Below are 17689 nucleotides of genomic sequence, written 5' to 3'. Positions count from 1 at the left end.
TGACGTGTAATAGATGACATTTTATTTAAAATGTCAAATTTTAACCTTTCTTTAAAAAAATAAATTATTATTCCAAATGAATATATATATTTATTATCAGAAAATTGCAAAAAAAAAAACATGTTTTTTTCTAAATTCCTAAATGATGGAACTGTTTCTAGAATATAGAGAACTTTGTTTAGGTACTACAATGCTACGGGTACTAAACATGAATGAAAAATATCACTTTTTACTACAAAGCATCCAACTTTGTGTGTTATGTATACAGGGGGAGTAGTGACGGCACAGTTCCACAAGGGGGTAATGTTGCTCTGTGTTATTACATATATATGCACAATATATATAATAATACACAATACTAAATATATATACATACTAAACAAGAGAATGGAGTGTGACTAATCCAAAAGGGGTGTATGGTGGGAGACTGTGTGTATGAAAGATTAGCTGTTGAGTATTACCGATGATGAGGAAGCTGACAAGTCAATCAATCAATGTTTATTCATATAGCCCTAAATCACAAGTGTCTCAAAGGGCTGCACAAGCCACAACGACATCCGCGGTACAGAGCCCACATAAGGGCAAGGAAAACTCCCCCCAGTGGGACGTCCATGTGAATGACTATGAGAAACCTTGGAGAGGACCGCATATGGAACAAATTTTAGCGATATTACGGAGATGAAAGAAGGCCGTTTTAGTAAGACTCTTAATGTGTGACTCAAACGAGAGAGTTGGGTGGAAGATAATACTCAGATTCTTTACCGAGTCGCCTTGTGTAATTGTTTGGTTGTCAAATGTTAAGGTGGTATTATTAAATAAATGTCGGTGTTTAGCAGGACCGATAATCAGCATTTCCGTTTTCTTGGCGTTGAGTTGCAAAAAGTTAGCGGACATCCATTGTTTAATTTCATTAAGACACGCCTCCAGCTGACTACAATCCGACGTGTTGGTCAGCTTTAGGGGCATGTAGAGTTGGCTGTCATCAGCATAACAATGAAAGCTAACACCGTATTTGCGTATGATGTCACCTAGCGGCAGCATGTAAATACGAAAGAGTGGAGGGCCAAGAACCGAACCCTGAGGAACTCCGCACGTTACGTTAACATAGTCCGAGGTCACATTATTATGGGAGACGCACTGCATCCTGTCAGTAAGATAAGAGTTAAACCAAGACAAGGCTAAGTCTGACATACCAATACGTGTTTTGATACGCTCTAATAAAATATTATGATCGACGGTATGGAAAGCAGCGCTAAGATCAAGAAGCAGCAACATGGATGACGCATCAGAATCCATCGTTAGCAGTAGATCATTAGTCATTTTTGCGAGGGCTGTCTCCGTAGAGTGATTTGCCCTGAAACCGGATTGGAAAGGTTCACAGAGATTGTTAGACACTAAGTGTTCATTTAGCTGCTGTGCGACAATTTTTTCGAGGATTTTCGAAATAAAGGGAAGGTGGTACACCGGTCGGTAGTTTACCATGAGGTCAGGATCGAGGTTTGGTCTTTTGAGCAGAGGATGAATAACCGCTTTTTTGAATGCTAGGGGAACAGTGCCAGAGGAAAGTGATAAGTTCATAATATTTAGCACTGATGGATCTAATAATACAAAAAGTTCCTTGATAAGTTTCCCAGGAAGTGGGTCAAGTAAACATGTTGTTTGTTTTATCCCACTTACACACCGTAATAGTTCCTCTAATGTTATTTCATCAAAAAGAGAGAGACTATTTTGGAGGGCAGTATCCGTCGTACATACAGTCGTTTCTGTGTTAATAGAACCCAGTTGTAGCTGGGATGCGTTGTCTTGAATCTCCTTTCTAATGAGTTCAATTTTCTTATTAAAGAAATTCATAAAGTCATCTGCCGAGTGGGTGGAGCTACTGGGAGGAGTCCCTTGTTGGGTTAGCGATGCTACTGTACTAAACAAATATTTGGGATCGTTTTTGTTGAGGCGGATGAGATTTGAGTAATATTTAGCTTTAGCTAAGGTAAGCATGTGTTTATAAGTTATTAAACTATCACTCCATGCTTGATGGAAAACCTCAAGTTTAGTCGCGCGCCATTTGCGTTCCAACTTTCTACATGATAATTTATGAGCTCTAGTTTCTTCTGTAAACCATGGGGTGCGCCTTTTAGGGGCTCTTTTTAGCTTTAGCGGTGCTATACTATCAATGGTTTCGTGCAGGGCGTCGTCAAAGTTGTTAGTGAGGTTATTAATAGAGCCCACATAATTTGGGAATGGTGCCATTACCGAAGGCAGTAGGCCAGCAAAAGTCATCGTTGTGGCAGCATTAATGTTGCGGCTGCTATAGCAGTTATTATTATTATTAGCTTGTTGACAATGAGTCAGAACTTCGAATTTTATAAGGTAATGATCGGACATTACTTTAGTATACGGGAGTACCATAACTTTGGAGGTGGTGACACCCCTGACCAGCACTAGATCTATCGTATTACCGTAGCGATGCGTGGGTTCATTTATTTTTTGTGTAAGACCACAGCTATCAATTATAGTCTGGAGCGCCACGCACAGAGGGTCCGATGGGGTATTCATATGGATATTAAAGTCCCCCATTATGATTATATTGTCTGCGTGTGTCACTAGATCAGCAACGAACTCTGAGAATTCATTGATAAAGTCTGAATAGGGCCCTGGGGGGCGGTAGATAACAGCCAGGTAGAGAGGCAGCGGTGTGACAGACCTCATAGTAAGCACCTCAAACGATTTATATGCATTGGTACTTTAACTTTAACTTAACTGAACTTATTATTTAGGTTTGGGGTAAGGTTAAAGTTTTCATTGGATATTAGTGCGACCCCCCCCCCCCACCTCTTTTAAGGGGACGGGCAATATGTGCATTCGTATAGTTAGGAGGCGATGCCTCATTTAGCGCAAAAAAATCATCTGGTTTGAGCCAGGTTTCGCTGAGACCAATGACGTTAAGATTGTTGTCTCTAATGACCTCATTAACAAATAGCGTTTTGGGAGACAATGATCTTATGTTTAAAAAGCCCATATTATAGGCATCGGGCTGTTTTGACGAGTTTTTATTGAAATTATCCGTAGCAGCAATATTAATAATGTTGCGTTTATTATGCGTAGTGCACTTTAAATAGTTTCGACCATATCTAGGAATTGATATGACGGGAATTTTCAGATTGTTTGCTTGGTGCTGCGATAAACTGAACGCATCATAATTTGCCACCTCAGTAGAATGCATATCTACCTCTGACACAGTCACTACAGAAAAAACATTATGTAAATTGTGTATTATTCCAAGAGAATTGCTATGTGTGCAGGGATTATCCAGCCTGGCGCTGGCTAGTTCTACCTTAACTGACTCCTCACCCGGACTAGCAGACTCTGTAATTGCCTGTGACCGGGCTTGCTCTAGTGTAGTTAGTCAAGTGTGACTCAAACAGTAATCTATGTTCCTTGACAGGATGATGGCGCCTTCCTGGTTAGGGTGAAGGCCGTCTTTCATCAGCAAGCCTGGTTTGCCCCAGAAAGAGGGCCAATTATCAATAAACGTTAGTCCCTGTTGTGTACAGAAGCTAGCCAGCTACTTGTTAAGCGAGACTAATCTGCTATATCTCTCATCATTGCCTCTCGCAGGCAGGGGCCAGAGACAATTACTCGATGCCTGGACATCTTTCTAGCAAGATCACAAGTCCTGGCTATGTTTCTCTTTGTAATCTCTGACTGTCTCATTCTAGTGTCATTGGAGCCATCGTGTACAACTACAAACCCCATTTCCATATGAGTTGGGAAATTGTGTTAGATGTAAATATAAACGGAATACAATGATTTGCAAATCCTTTTCAAGCCATATTCAGTTGAATATGCTACAAAGACAACATATTTGATGTTCAAACTCATAAACATTTTTTTTTTTGCAAATAATAGACTCTGAATTTGATGCCAGCAACACGTGCCAAAGTAGTTGGTAAAGGGCATGTTCACATCTGTGTTACATGTCCTTTCCTTTTAACAACACTCAGTAAACGTTTGGGAACTGAGGAGACACATTTCTTAAGCTTCTCAGGTGGAATTCTTTCCCATTCTTGCTTGATGTACAGCTTAAGTTGTTCAACAGTCCGGGGGTCTCTGTTGTGGTATTCTAGGCTTCATAATGCGCCACACATTTTCAATGGGAGACAGGTCTGGACTACAGGCAGGCCAGTCTAGTACCCGCACTCTTTTACTATGAAGCCACGTTGAAGTAACACGTGGCTTGGCATTGTTTTGTTGAAATAAGCAGGGGCGTCAATGGTAACGTTGCTTGGATGGCAACATATGTTGCTCCAAAACCTGTATGTACCTTTCAGCATTAATGGTGCCTTCACAGATGTGTAAGTTACCCACGTCTTGGGCACTAATACACCCCCATACCATCACACATGCTGGTTTTTACACTTTGCGCCTATAACAATCCGGATGGTTCTTTTCCTCTTTGGTCCGGAGGACACGACGTCCACAGTTTCCAAAAACAATTTGAAATGTGGACTCGTCAGACCACAGAACACTTTTCCACTTGGTATCAGTCCGTCTTAGATGAGCTCAGGCCCAGCAAAGCCGACGGCATTTCTGGGTGTTGTTGATAAACGATTTTTGCCTTGCATAGTAGAGTTTTAACTTGCACTTACAGATGTAACGACCAACTGTAGTTACTGACAGTGGGTTTCTTAAGTGTTCCTGAGCCCATGTGGTGATATCCTTTACACACTGATGTCGCTTGTTGATGCAGTACAGCCTGAGGGATCGAAGGTCACGGGCTTAGCTGCTTACGTGCAGTGATTTCTCCAGATTCACTGAACCCTTTGATGATATTATGGAGCGTAGATGTTGAAATCCCTAAATTTCTTGCAATTGCACTTTGAGAAACGTTGTTCTTAAACTGTTTGACTATTTGCTCACGCAGTTGTGGACAAAGGGGTGTACCTAGCCCCATCCTTTCTTGTGAAAGACTGAGCATTTTTTTGGGAAGCAGGCTTTGAGCCGGGGGGCAACAAGAATTGCCACCCCAGCCCGTCGCCTCTCACTGCTGGCAACGCCAGAGTGGAAGAGAGTCCAGCCCCTCTCGAGAGAACTGGCTCCAGAGCCCTTGCTGTGCGTCGAAGTGAATCCGACTATATCTAGCTGGAACTTCTCCACCTCGCGCACTAGCGCAGGCTCCTTCCCCCCAGCGAGGTGACATTCCACGTCCCAAGAGCTAGCTTATGTAGCTGACGATCGGACCGCCAAGTGCCCTGCCTTCGGCTTCCGCCCAGCTCACATTGCACTTGACCACTATGGGCCCTGCTATGGGTGGTGAGCCCATTGGGGGGGGACACACGTTGCCTCTTCGGGCTGTGCCCGGCCGGGCCCCATGGGGACAGGCGCCCACCTCCGGGCCTTGTTCCAGAGGGGGGCTCCGGTGACCCGCGTCCGGGCGAGGGAAATCTGGGTCCTTCGATTGTATTTTTTCATAGAGGTCTTGGAGTTCATCACAGTGATGGATGTGTTCTATCTAGCTGCATTTGTCCAACAATTTCTCAAAGTAGGTTTGTTCTCTGTACATTTCATCCGCTTGACCTGTTCTGTCATCTTCACAGCTGTGATGTGCAATCAATTTGAGCAATGCAGCAGCGTGATGAACAGTACTTACGGCGTTCAGGAGTCATTTCATGTCATGCTTTGACATTAAATTACTCAACTGAAGGACCACTTTTCAAGTAAATTGACTTCTTTCCCCCAGGCGCAGATCTTTTATTTGCGCACACACCGGCCGAGGTTTTAAGCGAGCGTCCACCGGGGGCTTCTTTGCAAACACAACGCTCTGCCAAACTTTGGACACCCAATTAGCATGTTTGAAGACAACAGCGGCATGCAAAGATGAAACGATGGTGGAGATAAATTAGTCCCATGCTAAACTCTGACATGCACGTTTCAGCATAAGCGATGAGGAAAATTGTATGTTTTGCCCGAAGGGTTTTTACCTCTGCATTAGAAGTCAAATAAAAATGTTCTACTTATAGCTGAGGTAAATTGATTATATTCTGCTGATTTACATGCACATTAATTTAAAAGATGATGTTCGATCGTAGCCGTGGGCACTTATAAACTCCAGAGAAATGGCTTTTGTTTGTACAAAATGGTTACACGTTTATACAGAGTACGAAACCCAAAAGCAGTGAAGTTGTCACGTTGTGTAAATGGAAAATAAAAACAAATTCCAATGATTTGCAAATCATTTATATTCAATTAAATAGACTGCAAAGAAAATATTTTTAATGTTCCAAGTGAGAAACTTCTTATTTTTTTGGCAAATAATCATGAACTTAGAAATTATTGGCAGCAACACATTGCAAAAAAGTTGGCACAGGGGCATTTTACCAGTGTGTTACATGGCCTTTCCTTTTAACAACATTCAGTAAATAGAGACACATTTTTGAAGGGGAATTCTTTCCCATTCTTGCTTGATGTACAGCTTAAGTTGTTCAACAGTCTCCCTTCTCATATTTTAGGCTTCATATTGCACCACACATTTTAAACGGGAGACAGGTCTGGACTACAGGCAGGCCAGTCTAGTACCCGCACTCTTTTACTATGAAGCCACGTTGATGTAACATGTGGCTTGGCATTTTCTAGCTGAAATAAGCAGGGGCGTCCATGGTCACGTTGCTTGGATGGCAACATATGTTGCTCCAAAACCTGTATGTACCTTTCAGCATTAATGGTGCCTTCACAGATGTGTAAGTTACCCATGCCTTGGGCACTAATACACCCCCATACCATCACACATGCTGCCTTTTACACTTTGCGCCTATACAAGTCCAGATGGTTCTTTTTCCAACACGACGTCCACAGTTTCCAAAAATAATTTGAAATGTGGACTCGTCAGACCACAGAACAATTTTACACTTTGCATCAGTCCATCTTAGATGAGCTTGGGCCTAGCGAAGCCGGCGGCGTTTCTGGGTGTTGTTGATAAATGGCTTTCGTTTTGCATCGTAGAGCTTTAACTTGCACTTACAGATGTAGCGACCAACTGTAGTTACTGACTGGTTTTCTGAAGTGATCCTGAGCCCATGTGGTGATATCCTTTACACACGTGACACAAAACACGTCGGAGAAAGTTGAACGTAAAGGACTGCCGTAATTAGTAGGACAAAACGGCGTTCGCCAAATACTCTCATCAGTGAAGCATGTTTGATACGAGCAGTGGCATTTCTAACAATTAGGAAGGTTTGTGTCATGTTTGTCCTCCTCCAGGAACCATATTCTAACAAAAAATGTATTGTGTCCCCCATCTTTTTCCATTTTCATACACTTTTGAAAAAGCTCCAGGGAGCCACTCAGACGTCGCTAAAGAGGTCGAAAGCCGCGGGTTGCCTTCCTGGCCGAACAAAATGGGTTATTTGTCATTTCAATAAGATTGAAGATACAAGACTTGGCTATTTATGAATAGAAGTGCTGTATTTAGAACTCATTGATGTTAATTGTGTTACGCTTAAGAACAGGAAGTGAACATACAGTATGTGTCAGTAATAAATATTAAGGGTGTCAAAAAAAATCTGTTTTTGAGTAAATCGCGATTCTTTTTTGTAACGATTAAAAAAAATCAAAAAAAAAATTATTTTTTTATTTTTTTATTTTTTTATCTGTCCCATACAGTCACAACTAATCATATTGTTGATGTAGATGCCCATGTTTGCTGTACATGTTTACTTTAAGACAGAAAGGTGTGGGATCTTTTTCTTGTTCCCTTATTTGTATTTGATTTCATTAAATGTTGGGGTAGAATTTTATCAAACAAAACCAGAGAAATGTGTCAGAGCTGTTTATATATTTTATGGAGGAACGTAGTTAATCATAGAACTGGCACACAATGTCATTAAAAAAGTATAGATTTTGATTCTGGAATCGATTCTGAATTGAATGATTATTCCCAAGAATCGAATCGAATCGTGTGGTTCCCAAAGATTCACAGCTCTATTAAATAATAAATGAAAATATTGAACAAATCATATTGAAACTGTATACTCTGAGGCGCACTTAAAATCCTTTCATTTTCTCAAAACTGGACAGTGCGCCTTATAACCCGGTGCGCCTAATGTACGGCATCATTAAGGTTGTGCTTACTGACCTTGAAGCTATTTTATTTAGGACATGGTGTAATGATAAGTGTGACCAGTAGATGGCAGTCACACATAACAGATACGTGTAGACTGCAATATGATGGCAGTCAAACATAAGAGATATGTGTAGACTGCAATATGACTCAAGTAAACAACACCAAAACTTTAAATGTTCCATTGAGAATATAGAACGTTACACACGGCACTCAAAAATCTGTCAAAATGTTTTAGTAGGACTTTGGTAAGTTATGAAGCCACACCACTTGATGGATTGTACTGTGCTTCAACATACCAGTATTATTATGGGATGTGTATAAGTTAAGACATATTATTTCGCATTTTGTTTCACAACTTTTTGTACCTTCTGGCACCAGTTGAACTGTATTTGGGATCTGCATAAATCCTGAAAATTTGCGCCCGTCCGCCTTTGTAGTTTGTGTCGACAGCGTAGTGGATAAGCTTCTTCTTTGTCTCTATCTTCTTGTTATGTGACATTCATCCTCCACTGTTGCCATTTCTAACATAAAGTAGTGTAAAGTTCTTACTTATATCTGTCAGTAAACTCACCATGAAAGCACTAAAACATACCGGTGTAGTGACTTTACATTATTCACCCAAGGAACTTAAGTTATTAGAGTTTTTCTCGGCACATATTTCGGGCGTTGTTGTTGCACTAGTGAGCCACGGATGAGGAGATGCTGCTCCGTTATTGATTGATTAATTGCTGTGCACTTAAGATGTGACTTTAAGGTTTTACTACTTACGTATAAAATACTACACGGTCTAGCTCCGTCCTATCTTGTCGATTGCATTGTACCATATGTCCCGGCAAGAAATCTGCCTTCAAACAACTCCGGCTTATTAGTGATTCCCAGAGCCCAAAAAAAGTCTGCGGGCTATAGAGCGTTTTCTATTGGGGCTTCAGTACTATGGAATGCCCTCCCGGTAACAATTAGAGATGCTACCTCAGTAGAAGCATTTAAGTCCCATCTTAAAACTCATTTGTATACTCTAGCCTTTAAATAGACCCCCTTATTAGACCAGGTCCGGTGGCCATGGATGAAGTGCTGGCTGTCCAGAGTCGGGACCCGGGGTGGACCGCTCGCCTGTGCATCGGAACATCTCTGCGCTGCTGACCCGTCTCCGCTCGGGATGGTCTCCTGCTGGCCCCACTATGGACTGGACTCTCACTATTATGTTAGATCCACTATGGACTGGACTCTCACAATATTATGTTAGATCCACTATGGACTGGACTCTCACTATTATGTTAGATCCACTATGGACTGGACTCTCACACTATTATGTTAGATCCACTATGGACTGGACTCTCACTATTATGCTAGACCCACTATGGACTAGACTCTCACTATTATGTTAGATCCACTATGGACTGGACTGTCACACTATTATGTTAGATCCACTATGGACTGGACTCTCACTATTATGCTAGACCCACTATGGACTGGACTCTCACTATTATGTTAGATCCACTATGGACTGGACTCTCACTATTATGTTAGATCCACTATGGACTGGACTCTCACTATTATGCTAGACCCACTATGGACTGGACTCTCACTATTATGTTAGATCCACTATGGACTGGACTCTTACTATTATGTTGGATCCACTATGGACTGGACTCTCACAATATTATGTTAGATCCACTATGGACTGGACTCTCACACTATTATGTTAGATCCACTATGGACTGGACTCTCACTATTATGCTAGACCCACTATGGACTGGACTCTCACTATTATGTTAGATCCACTATGGACTGGACTCTCACTATTATGTTGGATCCACTATGGACTGGACTCTCACTATTATGCTAGACCCACTATGGACTGGACTCTCACTATTATGTTAGATCCACTATGGACTGGACTCTTACTATTATGTTGGATCCACTATGGACTGGACTCTCACACTATTATGTTAGATCCACTATGGACTGGACTCTCACTACTATGTTAGATCCACTATGGACTGGACTCTTACTATTATGTTAGATCCACTATGGACTGGACTCTTACTATTATGTTAGATCCACTATGGACTGGACTCCCACTATTATTTTAGATCCACTATGGACTGGACTCACACTATTATATTAGATCCACTATGGACTGGACTCTCACTATTATGTTAGATCCACTATGGACTGGACTCTCACACTATTATGTTAGATCCACTATGGACTGGACTCTCACTATTATGTTAGATCCACTATGGACTGGACTCTTACTATTATGTTAGATCCACTATGGACTGGACTCCCACTATTATTTTAGATCCACTATGGACTGGACTCTCACACTATTATATTAGATCCACTATGGACTGGACTCTCACTATTATGTTAGATCCACTATGGACTGGACTCTTACTATTATGTTAGATCCACTATGGACTGGACTCTCACTATTATATTAGATCCACTATGGACTGGACTCTCACTATTATGTTAGATCCACTATGGACTGGACTCTTACTATTATGTTGGATCCACTATGGACTGGACTCTCACAATATTATGTCAGACCCACTCGACATCTATTGCATTCGGTCTCCCCTAGAGGGGGGGGGTTACCCACATATGCGGTCCTCTCCAAGGTTTCTCATAGTCATTCACATCGACGTCCCACTGGGGTGAGTTTTTCCTTGCCCTTATGTGGGCTCTGTACCGAGGATGTCGTTGTGTCTTGTGCAGCCCTTTGAGACACTTGTGATTTAGGGCTATAAAAATAAACATTGATTGATTGATTGATTGAAGTAAAGTCTGAATGTCATTAAAACAGTTAGTGCCATCTTTTGACACTTCTTCCACTCCCGTCCTTGCACGCTACACCGCTACAACAAAGATGACGGGGAGAAGACGCTGTCCAAGTGGAGGCACGTAAATAAGAGCGCCCACAAAACGGCGCATCCTGAAGAGACTGTCAGAAAGTGAGTTGAAGATGATGTGTAAAACATCATCTATGCAACATTTTGAGCAAAGAACCACCATCACATGTTATGTAGACCACAAGGAAGTCTTTTACATTCAGAAAAAATAATGATAATATGACCCCTTTAATGCGCCTTATAATCCGGTGTGCCCTATTGTCTGAAAAATACGGGTACATGTTTAAAATAAACTTCAACCAAGCAACCTTACTGAGTTTAGTGTTGTTTGGTCTTTGTACTCGTTCATGTCACGCTGCACTCGGTCTTTCTTGTTCCTCCATACTTGGAAGTGTCTTGATACTTGTTGAGCTTTTTGTTAGTTTACTTTTTTGACCGACCTTTGCTTCTGCCGCTCTGGTGCTTCCTTATTCCTCATTAAAATACTATTTTGCACCTGCACCTCTCGTCTCTGCATCCCGGGGTCATGCCAACAACGCAGAGTGACACTTGCATCATTATTTGTTTCCATAGTGATTATTTGAATGGCACGCAAGATTTTGTGGGGGTTTTATCATTTCTTATGTGTGGATTTTAATCGCAAACGTGTTTCTTCTGCCGTCCTCCAGGAGACAACAACGGGTGGCCTCACCTCCTGGACAAATACTTTGGGATACCGAGCCACAACACGGGGACAAAGTCCAACGTGTGCTGTAAGTTGTTGCCTTGTTTGTTTAGCAGCGACTGACAGGAAGTGCTAATGATGACATATTTGCATGCAGTTCTTTAGAGGCGTCTTATTAGCGATGTCAACCGTGTCTCAAATGTCGTGGGATCTGTCTCTTACCGCAGTGCTGGGCAGTATCCCCGAGCCGTGCCAGTGTCTGGACCTGGAGCTGGACTGTGAAGGGGCGCAGTTCCACGACGTCCCAGCGGTGGCCGTCAACGTCACCATGATGTGAGCAGGTTGGCGGGGTGGAGATAACGATTGGTTCCAGTACTGTGGCTTTAAGACGTTAATTATGGGCCTGCTGCAGTGCAAGCGCCCTGCTAAGCAGCATGGGAATGCAATCAGAATCAGAAGTACTTTATTAATAAGCAGCCAATATTACTATTCCTCATACACTATATTGCCAAAAGTATTTGGCCACCCATCCAAATGATCAGAATCAGGTGTCCTAATCACTTGGCCCGGCCACAGTTGTATAAAATCCAGCACTTGGGCATGGAGACCACTGGACTCTAGAGCAGTCGATACGCATCCTCTGGACTGATGAATCACACTTTTCCATCTGGCAATCTGATGGACCAGTCTGGGTTTGGAGGTTGCCAGGAGAGCGCTACATTTCGGACTGCATTGTGTCGAGTGTGAAATTTGGTGGAGGAGGAATTATGGTATGAGGTTGTTTTGCAGGAGTTGGGCTTGGCCCCTTAGTTCCAGTGAAATTAACTTTGAATGCTCCAGGATACCAAAATATGTTGGACAATTCCATGCTCCCAACCTTGTGGGAACAGTTTGGAGCAACCACTGTTGTGATTTAACAGAGGGGAGTTGACGGCTCAGACACCAGGGGGCAGTAATGTTCAATAATTTATTATATATATACTCAATATATATAATAATAAACAATACTAACTAATAAACTAAACTAAGGAAATGGAGAGTGTCAAAACCCTGTGTGTGTGTGAGGCTATGTGTGTAGTTAGCTGAAGTGTGTGTTGAGAGCGAAGGATTGAGGTAGTCCGTGGGGCAGGCAGGTGGACCAGGGCAGGAGAGGAGTGACAAGGTCTGTGTCCGGGCGAGGGTCAAGGATCGAGGAAGGCAGTCCAAAGTCCACAGGGGAAAACAACGTAGGAATCACCAAGGGCAAAACTCGGGAGGGCATTGAGGGAGGACAAACAAGGAAGTCAAGCACGGAGGGAAAACTCAGAGGGAAAACAGAGAGCATCAAGCTAGAGTAGGCTTACGGTACACCATTGAGAAACTAAGTTCCCGCCAGGATCCTTGGGTCCACTGGTCCATTATTCAGCTCCCTCTCATCAGGTCCAGGTGCGGTATTGCAGATTGTCTCCAGCTGCGGCGACGCGTGGGCGCGGTCTGCGCGGCAAACGCGGGGGCGTGTCCTGTGGAGCTTACAGCAGAGCCTCTAGGACGCCGTAACAGGCCCCTTCCTCTTCCAACATGACTGTGCACCAGTGCACAAAGCAAGGTCCATAAAAACATGGATGACAGTCTGGTGTGGATGAACTTGACTGGCCTGCACAGAGTCTTGACCTGAACCCGATAGAACACCTTTGGGATGAATTAGAACGGAGACATGAGAGCCAGGCCTTCTCCACCATCAGTGTGTGACCTCACCAATGCACTTTTAGAAGAATGGTGGAAAATTGCTATAAAGACACTCCGCAACCTTGTGGACAGCCTTCCCAGAAGAGTTGAAACTGTAATAGCTGCAAAAGGTGGACCCTGTCAAGACGTGGTGTATGGGTTGTTTGTTTTCCCGAGTTGCAAGGAAGGTTGGAGTGGACAAGATGTGCAGGTAAAGACATGTTTATTGTTTTACACTAACAAAGAAACAAAAGGCGTGCACAAGGCGGACGTACAAACTTGGTTAAGAAAACAAAACTAGCACTTGGGGAAAAAACTATGAACATGAAACAAATAAACACTTACTGTGACAAGAATACACAAAACTCACGTGGCAAGAAACGAGCAGCATGAAAACGATGGCAGCATGACAATGGCATGAGTAGAAAGGATATCAGATAGCATGGGTGTCAAGGAGGTAATGTCGCCAGACAGTTTGCCTGGCAACTGCAAACTTAAATAATACCGACATGATTAGTGACAGGTGCGCGAGTGCAAAACGTGAGACAGGTGAAACTAATGAGTCGTCATGGAAACAAAACAAGCAGGAGTGCACAACCAGGAACTAAAAAGAGTCCAAAAAACAAACAGCACATGGCCAAACAAAAACATGATCACCAAGACATGACAGAGCCCCTCCCTTAAGGACAGATCCCAGATGTCCCCCAAAAAAACCCAACAAAAACAAGATCAAGAGTCATGGGAGGGTGGGAGGGGGACATCGCGGTGGGTCGCCAGACCAAGTGTCCCCGAATCCACCGAGGCAAAGTCAGGTGGCGGCGACGCGTAGAGCGCCGCTGTACCTGACGAGATGGGCGACCCGGGAAGGGCCACATCCGTGGCCGACAAGGAGGTGGGCGCACTTGGCGTGGCAGACGACCAGGTAGCGGCCACATCCGTGGCTGATGAGGAGGCAGGCGCATCGTCATCGTGGCAGGCGGCGAAGCTTGGCGTGGTGCGGCAGGCGGCGAAGCTTGGCGTGGTGCGGCAGGCGGTGAAGCTTGGTGTGGTGCGGCAGGCGGCGAAGCCTGGCGTGGCGGGTCTTGTCGTTTATGTATATTAGGAACAGTAAAGGCCCCAATATACTGCCTTGGGGGACTCCACAGCTTACTGAGAGGGGTGGGAGGGACAAGATGTCGTTCTAATTTAGATTTTTTTCTGTTGCAAATAATCATGAACTTAGAATTTAATGGCAGCAACACATTGCAAAAAAGTTGTCACAGGGGCATTTTTACCAGTGTGTTACATGGCCTTTCCTTTTAACGACACTCAGTAAAGGTTTGGGAACTGAGGAAACACATTTTTGAAGTGGAATTATTTCCCATTCTTGCTTGATGTACAGCTTAAGTTGTTCAACAGTCTCCCTTCTCATATTTTAGGCTTCATAATGCGCCACACATTTTCAATGGGAGACAGGTCTGGACTACAGGCAGGCCAGTCTAGTACCCGCACTCTTTTACTACGAAGCCACACTGTTGTAACACGTGGCTTGGCATTGTCTTGCTGAAATAAGCAGAGGCGTCCATGGTAACGTAATATGTTGCTCCAAAAGCTGTATGTACCTTTCAGCATTAATGGTGTCTTCACAGATGTGAAAGTTACCAATGCCTTGGCCACTAATACACCCCCATACCATCACACATGCTGCCTTTTACACTTTCACCCTAGAAAAATCCGGAAGGTTCTTTTCCTCTTTGGTCCGGAGGACACGACGTCCACAGTTTCCGAAAACAATTTGAAATGTGGACTCGTTAGACCACAGAACACTTTTGCACTTTGCAAGTCCATCTTAGATGAGCTCGGGTCCAGCAAAACCGGTGGCGTTTCTGGGTGTTGTTGATAAATGGTATAGTAGAGTTTTAATTTGCACTTACAGATGTAGCAACAAACTGTAGTTACTGACAGTGGTTTTTTTAAGTGTTCTTTAGGCCATGTGGTGATATCCTTTACACACTGATGTCGCTGGTTGATGCAGTGCTGCCTGAGGGATTGAAGGTCACGGGCTTAGCTGCTTACGTGCAGTGATTTCTCCAGTTTTTCTGAACCTTTTGATGATATTACGGAGCATAGATAGTGAAATCCCTAAATTCCTTGCAATAGCTGCTTGAGAAATGTTGTTCTTAAACAATTTGCTCAGGCACGATTGTAGCTGAGATAGGCTCCAGCGCCCCCCGCGACCCCAAAGGGAATAAGCGGTAGAAAATGGATGGATGGATGGATTTGTTGACAAAGTGGTGACCCTCGCCCCGTCATTGTTTGTGAATGACGGTTTTCACCTTGCATAGTAGAGTTTTAACTTGCACTTACAGATGTAGCGACCAACTGTAGTTACTGACAGTGGGTTTCTGAAGTGTTCCTGAGCCCATGTGGTGATATCCTTTACACACTGATGTCGCTTGTTGATGCAGTACAGCCTGAGGGATGGAAGGTCACAGGCTTAGCTGCTTACGTGCAGTGATTTCTCCACATTCTCTGATTCCTCTGATGATTTTACGGAGCATAGATGGTGAAATCCCTAAATTCCTTGCAATAGCTGCTTGAGAAATGTTGTTCTTAAACAATTTGCTCAGGCATTTGTTGACAAAGTGGTGACCCTCGCCCCGTCATTGTTTGTGAATGACTGAGCATTTCATGGATGCTGCTTTTATACCCAATCATGGCACCCACCTGTTCCCAATTAGCCTGTTCACCTGTGGGATGTTCCAAATAAGTGTTTGATGAGCATTCCTCAACTTTATCAGTATTTATTGCCACCTTTCCCAACTTCTTTGTCACGTGTTGCTGCCATCAAATTCTAAAGTTAATGATTATTTGCAAAAAAAAAAAAAAAAGTTTATGAGTTTGAACATCAAATATGTTGTCTTTGTAGCATATTCAACTGAATATTCAACTCGTGCCAGCTTTTTTTAAACATGTTGCAGGCATCAAATTCCAAATGAGCTAATATTTGCAAAAAAATAACAAAGTTTATCAGTTGAATGTTAAATATCTTGTCTTTTCAGTCAATTGAATATAAGCTGATAAGGATTTGCAAATGATTGTATTCTCTTTTTATTTACAATTTACATAACGTGACAACTTCAATGATTTTGGGTTTTGTAATTGACGCCTCGTCGTCTTTGCACTTTAAGTTATTATAACTACATGATTGACGGTACAAAGTCATGCCACCTGAGAAATAGTTCAAATGAATCCAGCATTGACTCCTGGATGTGCTGTTTAGTGATTGACATGTAGACTGGCCAGTCAGTGGTGTGTATGTTGACATGTAGACTGGCCAGTCAGTGGTGTGTATGTTGACATGTAGACTGGCCAGTCAGTGGTGTGTATGTTGACATGTAGACTGGCCAGTCAGTGGTGTGTATGTTGACATGTAGACTGGCCAGTCAGTGGTGTGTATGTTGACATGTAGACTGACCAGTCAGTGGTGTGTATGTTGACATGTAGACTGGCCAGTCAGTGGTGTGTATGTTGACATGTAGACTGGCCAGTCAGTGGTGTGTATGTTGACATGTAGACTGGCCAGTCAGTGGTGTGTATGTTGACATGTAGACTGGCCAGTCAGTGGTGTGTATGTTGACATGTAGACTGGCCAGTCAGTGGTGTGATATTGTGTGCCTCCATCCCAGGTCCTTGCAGAGGAATCATCTCCAGCGACTGAAAACAGACGCTTTCTTCATGTACCAGAGTCTGCAAAAACTGTGAGTGCTGTTCCAATAACACACACACTCTCATCCGGTACACACACACACACACACACTTTGTATTGATTATCATTTGGATTACAGTGGATTCTTCATTTACAGACTCTTCGATTGACCAACTTTTAGATGGGGACAAACGTGCCTCCGTGTGCAAACATGTCTGTGTACCAACGCTTCAATCATTCATTTTGTGTTACGCCTGCAAGCAAAAATCAGGGCGCAGTCTTGTCGTGAGGAGGCAGATCCCTCCAGGTCACTTGCTGCACATTGCACCACACTATAATAATAATAATAATAATAATACATTTTATTTGTAAAAAAAATAATAAGTCCCTTTACTTTGAGTAAACAACCTCAAAGTGCTACAGTGTATTAAAAAAAATAAAATAAAAAATAAAAAGATTAAAAAAAATAAAAACTAGAACAGAAAAATAGCTAAAACTATATGCCATCCATCCATCCATCCATCTTATTCCGCTTATCTGAGGTCGAATCGCGGGGGCAGCAGCCTAAGCAGGGAAGCCCAGACTTCCCTCTCCCCAGCCACTTCGTCCAGCTCCTCCCGGGGGATCCCGAAGGCGTTCCCAGGCCAGCCGGGAGAGAT

General features: G+C 43.1%; 1 protein-coding gene across 1 annotated transcript in view; it reads left to right on the top strand.

Moving 5' to 3' along the window:
* The window catches only part of rxfp1 (relaxin family peptide receptor 1), a 141386-nt gene that overhangs the window by 69191 nt on the left and 54506 nt on the right, over nucleotides 1-17689 (top strand). Inside the window, exons 3-5 of the mRNA XM_061973957.1 lie at nucleotides 11643-11726; nucleotides 11866-11971; nucleotides 17011-17082. Of these exons, the coding sequence (XP_061829941.1) occupies nucleotides 11643-11726; nucleotides 11866-11971; nucleotides 17011-17082 (262 nt within the window). The remainder of the gene's footprint in view (nucleotides 1-11642; nucleotides 11727-11865; nucleotides 11972-17010; nucleotides 17083-17689) is intronic.

Source organism: Nerophis lumbriciformis, linkage group LG22 (genome assembly GCF_033978685.3).
Source record: "Nerophis lumbriciformis linkage group LG22, RoL_Nlum_v2.1, whole genome shotgun sequence".
Taxonomy (NCBI): domain Eukaryota; kingdom Metazoa; phylum Chordata; class Actinopteri; order Syngnathiformes; family Syngnathidae; genus Nerophis; species Nerophis lumbriciformis.
Note: the sequence above shows the minus strand (reverse complement) of the source record. Positions and strands in the feature narration are given on the sequence as shown.